This window comes from Uranotaenia lowii, chromosome 2, assembly GCF_029784155.1.
Source record: "Uranotaenia lowii strain MFRU-FL chromosome 2, ASM2978415v1, whole genome shotgun sequence".
Taxonomy (NCBI): domain Eukaryota; kingdom Metazoa; phylum Arthropoda; class Insecta; order Diptera; family Culicidae; genus Uranotaenia; species Uranotaenia lowii.
The window spans coordinates 249,855,793-249,862,313 of record NC_073692.1 but is presented as its reverse complement, the minus strand read 5'-3'; the positions used below and the strand labels follow the sequence as shown (position 1 = coordinate 249,862,313).

The 6,521-nt window shown below is 37.7% G+C and overlaps 1 protein-coding gene and 2 long non-coding RNA genes across 3 annotated transcripts in view; 2 read left to right on the top strand and 1 right to left on the bottom strand.

Moving 5' to 3' along the window:
* Nucleotides 1–721, top strand: part of LOC129742498 (uncharacterized) — a 20,711-nt gene extending 19,990 nt beyond the window's left edge. Inside the window, exon 6 of the mRNA XM_055734399.1 lies at nucleotides 707–721. Within this exon, the coding sequence (XP_055590374.1) occupies nucleotides 707–721 (15 nt within the window). The remainder of the gene's footprint in view (nucleotides 1–706) is intronic.
* A 551-nt stretch (nucleotides 722–1,272) lies between these two features.
* On the bottom strand, nucleotides 1,273–5,166 carry LOC129746799 (uncharacterized). The gene is made up of 3 exons (XR_008737373.1): nucleotides 2,168–5,166; nucleotides 1,989–2,099; nucleotides 1,273–1,927 (listed from the first exon to the last, which is right to left on the bottom strand). It is a non-coding gene; the product is annotated as an uncharacterized LOC129746799 (long non-coding RNA).
* Nucleotides 5,167–5,436: 270 nt separating this feature from the next.
* LOC129749576 (uncharacterized) lies at nucleotides 5,437–6,470 on the top strand. The gene is made up of 4 exons (XR_008738088.1): nucleotides 5,437–5,679; nucleotides 5,741–5,826; nucleotides 5,908–5,980; nucleotides 6,063–6,470. It is a non-coding gene; the product is annotated as an uncharacterized LOC129749576 (long non-coding RNA).
* Nucleotides 6,471–6,521: the final 51 nt, after the last annotated feature.

Sequence of the window (6,521 nt, the reverse complement as noted above, 5' to 3'; positions counted from 1 at the left end):
TCTGTGGTCAGCAAAAAATAGTAAAAATTAACCGGTCTAATTCTAATTATTGCAAAACGGTTTCCTATTCTTGTCGCAAAATTACGACGAATTATGGGGGCAGAGCGATTCGATTTCAATCGAAAATTGATAAATTTATACAAATCAGATTAGTTAGAAATAATTTTTGTAATTTTAGTTCGACATTTTTTCTGTTGGATTTTATGATTATGATCGTTACATCACTGGTTACATGCATTGACAGGAAGCGTTAAAGCAAAGAAGATCACTAAGTTCGTCTTTCAATATGGCTTCGCGATTTCAGAATCAAATATCTCAAAAAATAGTTTGAAAAGTGAAGAATAAATTCACAGGCGTAAGTTTATCATGTGACGTAGCCAACTAAAGTGGAAAGTGATTTTTCGGCTCTCAAACATGCATTCATGAATTGAGACGAATCAGAGGGATACGACGGAGGTAGGTACACCTACCCTACTTAATTTAAACTGATTCGGAATCAATAGGAAAACGTGTTTATCAATTTGAAGAACTGAAGTGTATTTCAACTGGTTTGAACGGCTATTAAGATTGGACTGAAAAATAACAGCTAGGTAACAACGGTTTGTTAGGTTGCTCTTAGCAATGGCTTGGTTGGTGATGAGGCGATCGCTACTATGAATCAGTTTAAATTAAGTACCGGTTGTTAATTTAAACTCAATAATTCTAGAAACAATGTGAATAAAACTGGGTAAAAAGCTATATATAATGTTCTAAACATATTTTACGGACATAACAAGGTTTCTATTGATATAAGTTTTATATGAAATTCATAATAATTCAAACGACTTAGATAGATTTTACTTTTGGAGTGTCAAATTGTCGGAAAAGCGAGTTTTTTTGTCCAGGCCTTCAGGGTTCGTCCATGAAAAAAAGGAAAGATATTATGCATGCAGAAAAAATCCAAAATATGAGCGCTAATAATCATAGCAGCTTTGCCTACTAGCGACACGTCGCATACGTCGCGACGTTGAAAATAACAGCGACGCAGCGCGAGTTTCCTAGGAGACTTGAAGCATGCGAATGATGGCCTAAGGACAATGTACAGTAAATAACATAAACAATGTTCGAGTAGTACATCGAAATCGCCTACTGGACTGAAAAAAGAAAAACAAACCTGCGAATGACAGGAATCTCGCTAGTAAAAAAGCGTCGCTAGTCCTACTGTCGCTATTCGGTTTGGTGCTATACACATAATACAATATTAAAGAACTTTCGAATTCATTTAGGGTCCCGAAGAAATTTTTGTATTTTGAAGCTTCTGAAAAAAGTTACAAGCCTTCAAACTTGCAACAGTGTCAAAATGACACTCTAATGCGGATGAGAGTTAAATCAGCTTTCTAGAACGAAGAACCAGATAATGAGAGTATCAAGCATCTGCGCATAACGACCGTAGAATAATGTGAAATCAATAAAGGAATAGAGATCAGCGTTTCTGGCCTATTTTAACAAGCGCAAACTTAGGAATGAGATCAATCGTTTTTTTTTCTTATTTAACTGTACTGTACATATCAATTATTGCCCTTTATAACCTACACACTTAATCTTTTTTCCTGTGATCGGGACGATTTTGTCCTGTATTTTCAACAGCTGAAATTACAGGACAAATCTCGGGACAGAAAAAGTGCTCAGGAAAACAACTGTCAAATCGACCTGTGAGTTCGAAAAGGCGTTCTCCCGAGATTTTCAGTTAACTGAGAAATCTTTTCCCTCCCTTTTATTTCTTTTTTATTATTAAAATAAATCCCAATGCACTATTAAAAACCAAAAACAATTGTTAGGCAAATAGATTGAAATTTATTTTGAAACGTTTTTTTTCTCATTTTAAAGTATTGTTAAGTTATGTGGCCACATTTTAACCGCAACACAAAACACAGGCAGGACACTTAATCTGTAAATAAAAAAATATTGTAAATATTTTTACGGAATCGCTGGTTGACACTAATCCGTACCAAGACGCCGTGCGAACCTGGCATTTAAGATCTTGGGTTTTGGGGTGGTGGCCTATAAGATCCCACACCGGGGTAAAGCATCTTGCGTCCGATTAGCCTCATTCTCGAAAGCTGCAATAACGAACTTTGCGAATCAAATCAACAATGAAGTTTTATTGTATTCTTTATAAATTACTCACGTTCTGATCCGGATGATGCACACGGGTTTTAATCCAATTCGTCAGTGGATCCATAGCAATAAAATATCCTTCCTGCCAAACTTTCAGCAACTCCCGTCAACTTTTAATTGACCGCACGAGCAGAAACTATACAGTACATCACGCATATGATAGAAAAGGATAAACTATGAAAAACGCGACAGAAAACGGTTGACAGCTGAACGTGGCTAAAGTATTCCCGTGATACAGGACGGTTGTTCGAGTTCCTGTGCATTCATAAAAATGTTGTCCCAGATTTCAGGAGAGATGAAGCGTCCCTGGATTTGGGAGGATTCCCATACGAACTTCGAACAATTTAAGCAATTTCCCTGTGGTTCGGAGAGTCATTATCCCGATGGTAGAATTTGCAATCTTAGTGTGTAGTGGTCCAGCGATTTTCGGAAATCGATAGGATTTTAGAAAAAATTCCAATAATTGGATTCGTTAACATCTTTACCAAATTACGAACATCAAGATAAGTTTGATTGTTGGTCGAGGCTAAAAGTATCTGGAAGTAGCCGATCCGGAAGAGGACTGGAGTGAATCAGGCCGTTGCAGTTGGCAATTCGTGATCCGATTACTCCTCGTCTCTCATTATTTAGTGGCACTTAATCAAGCCCTCTGTCTCGAAGCTAATACAAGCAAATTTTCAATCGACAACAGCTAAAACAACCGGAAACAATCTAAAAATTTACGAAAATGAACGTGTGTAGGAAAGAAACTGAAAAGGTAGAAGATAACCCTGTAGAAGGCGCGTGTCGCGTTATTACCAAGATAGAGGAGTGTAAAGTTTCTTCGCGCTTCGTGAAACCGTTTCGAAAGTACCGTCGAGATCAAGCGCGTAAAATTTTAGTTGATTCGGAAAATTACAAAATGTTTCCTAGGCTTTTCCCGTGTGAAAAGAATTCTCCGAGAGAAATGACTGCTCTTGATAGTCGGAATAGTAATGGTGATTTCAGCCAACGCCGCGAAGGGGATATGAATGACGAACCCCAACGTTCGGGGGATGTTCGACGTATTTTCAAATAAAATTTCTCCACCCACGTTAACAAAAAACACCAGGTTTGCTGCATTCTGCCGCGAAGCAAAATACACCTCGAACTACGAGATTCCGCCTTGAAATCATTTCCGGATAGCTTACGCCCATTATTGTGGCCCTGATGAGACGTGTGTCGGAATCAAAAACGGAAAAGTTACCTCCCAAAAACAGATAACCCGCGAAACGAAAATAGATTTTTCTTGCCCCGAATCGAAATTTTTCATGCTAACTATTCGCGCGCGGTAGCTAGAAACCCTTGTTCGATAAAAATATTTCGAAAGTTTTACAAGGAACATCGAAACAATTTCAAAAGTCTTAGCGTGATCCGTTACCAATATCGAGTCGTTCATACGATTTTCTGGATTTTACGAAACAGATTGCCGGAAAACGCGATAATTTTTCAGAAAGTAAAACCAACCGCGATGACGAAAGATAATCCGTGTTCGCGTGTTCAAACTAGCTTATTCGTACGGATAAGAAACCGGAAATAGCGCGATACGTTGATGTAACTGTAGGCAAGAGAAACGGAAAAGTGAATGAATCAATTTTAATCTCAAAATTAAATATCTCATCCAAGTTTCAGTCCAGTTACCCTAACTTGAAGCCACAATTGTAGATTCCGAGATTACGTTTTTGTAGTTTTGCGTTATGAAATTAAAATCGATCCCCATGCAAATGGGAAAAATCTTAAAACACTGCTTGTCATAAGTAAAATATGAAACCCTATTTTGTCCGAACCATTCAGTTCATTTGGTCTATGGTACCAAATTGAACAAAAATACTGATTACGACTTTTCAATCTATCTAAACGAAACGAGCCAAATATTGATTATTCCTTTGCAAAGATCACGATGTTCTTTGACACCTCTTAAGAACGATAAACCGACTAAAGATTTGCCGATTACAAATCATTGATGATTACAATAACCGAATGATTCCTAGATCCTCGTCAGGTTCAGGATTTTGAATTGAATAGCTACTTCTTGTAGAAAATTGTGGCATTTTCGCTCGTCTTCTTTCCGGGTGAAAGAATTGATGGTTCACAGAACATTTAGCTTACAAATCATTTTAGAATAATCAGGTTGGTTTGAAGAAATTGATGTTGAGGGAATTTCGGATTCCAGTGCAGAAATACTTAGTTGAACTAAAATTTGATTCATTCAAGACAACTAAAATAGAAAAAAAAGAATTATTAGACCGAATAAAATTACGAATTATAACTTCTCGATGGTTTGCGAGGTCGTTGAAAAGGGCCACTACGAGTTGCTGTTTTTCACCAGTCCATGGCCGCTGATGAGTGTCATCGGTGCCCTATCCGTGGTGACTCGAAACCTGAAAATAGAAAAAAAAGCCAGAAACAATATAAGTATCTGTCCAATAGTTGAACGATACATAAAACTTACCCTTAAGATTATCTGCTGTTTATTTTCTTCCACTTCAACTGCTTAGTTCAGTCCAGGTGTGAAATCTAGAAAAAAAAACACAGAAAAATAATCACTTTAACAGCTGATGAAAAGCTGATTTTCGGATGTGTTTTAGCGGAAGGCTAACACAATCAAAACAATACTTACCTGGTGATTTTTGGGGAAGCAATTTCGGCCTTTCCGGATTTATCCTCACCGCAGTTTTAGCTGAAACCGACAAGAGAAATAAAAACATTAGAAGGAAACTGAAATCTGCAAATTGAGCTCAAGAGGATCAATGTTGCGAAAATAAGCTTGAAAACTTACCTTGGAAATGCACCAACTTTGAACACCGGTGATAATTAAATGAAAAAATTTCCAACTTTGAATCCATGGATTTCAATTTATAAACAAACATTGTTTACATTTTATGTTGACGTTTCCCGTGAGTGTTCGTCAACAAAAGAGATACTACAGTGAGTTACACTGAGTTACACGATGCTGTTCCGATCACTTGATGATTGCGAAATAGGCAGTGCGTGAGTATTATAGACTTAAAAGTCGAATTTTAATTTTGATAATTCAAAATGAAAAAAAAAATACTAATAGAATTGTGTTGCATTCATCTCTCTAGTAATAAAATGAATGACGTTTCATTCATTTTCAGAAGGGACGATGGGGTAATGTAACCGTTCGTTACCTATCCGAAATGTGTCTTCGACATATTGACAAATTATGACCTAAATGCTGACTTAGAAATGTCAAAGCAATTGACACTCACACGGGCTCTCAGGGATTCCTCCCTTTACACCGAATTCCTGAACCAAGCACGCAGCCACTTCTCTCGCGAGAGATGCTCATGGGCGTCGGATGATCTCCTGTGTCACCGCGAGGAAGTGTTATTACCCGGAGAGCGGCACATCCGCGTAAATTTACCGTTGTATGTGTGTCGGTTGAAAGTCTCTTAACGTTCTTCAGAAAACGGTTTTGCATTGCCGTTCTTTCTGTCTGTGACCGTTTTGGAGAACGGAAGTGCGCGTCGTGTTAAATAGGTTAAAAATAGTAAAAAGCATGTGGTGTAAAAGTTTTAAAACTTATCCTTAATATTTACAGATTAAAACAACAAAAAGTAGTACAGAAAAGTTAAAACAGTGATCGAAAAATCGTAAAGCGATCAAATAAAAACACAAAAAAGTACGGTTAGTAAGGAAAAAATGTTTGGGACGAAAAACGATAAAATTTAATTTATGTATTTTGTGCTATGTAATTCATTTATACAGTTACCTAAACAAAACGTTAACAAACATACAACAAACATTGTAACAAGAGTGTGACGAAAAACAACATAAAAAGGTAAATACTTATGGTAAACAAAACAAATATTGTAAAACATGTGGAAATCATGACGTCACAGATATCATAACACCTTTGGCAGGTCCAAGAGGGCCTTTTTTTTGTTCTTTTGGCTTTTCTATCAGAGCACGGCGCCCCGGAGTATTGTTACTGAATCCCAAAACCGGAGTAATCCAGACAGAAAGGAATTGTCTGACACCGCTTCAGACCCGACGGCAAAAGGTCTACCGACAACAGCATCATCGGAAATTGGCCAATAGTTTTCAACTGTCGTTTATTGGTCCTTCCGGGACGCCGGAAGTGGACCGGTGAAACATTGGCCTGTTCCGAATCTACGAAGCTGCTCGCCGTGAATCAACAAAATGACCGCTGAAATCAACTATACATCGGGTTCCGCGGCCTTGACTAACGCCGCTGTGCCAGCAATAGAACGAACCGCAAGTATAGATAAGCTAAAAACCTGTGACGTCAGTAGGGACAACTAGTATAATAAACCCCCAAAATTATGTTGTTAAATTGAACCCACCCTGTTTATATTTGG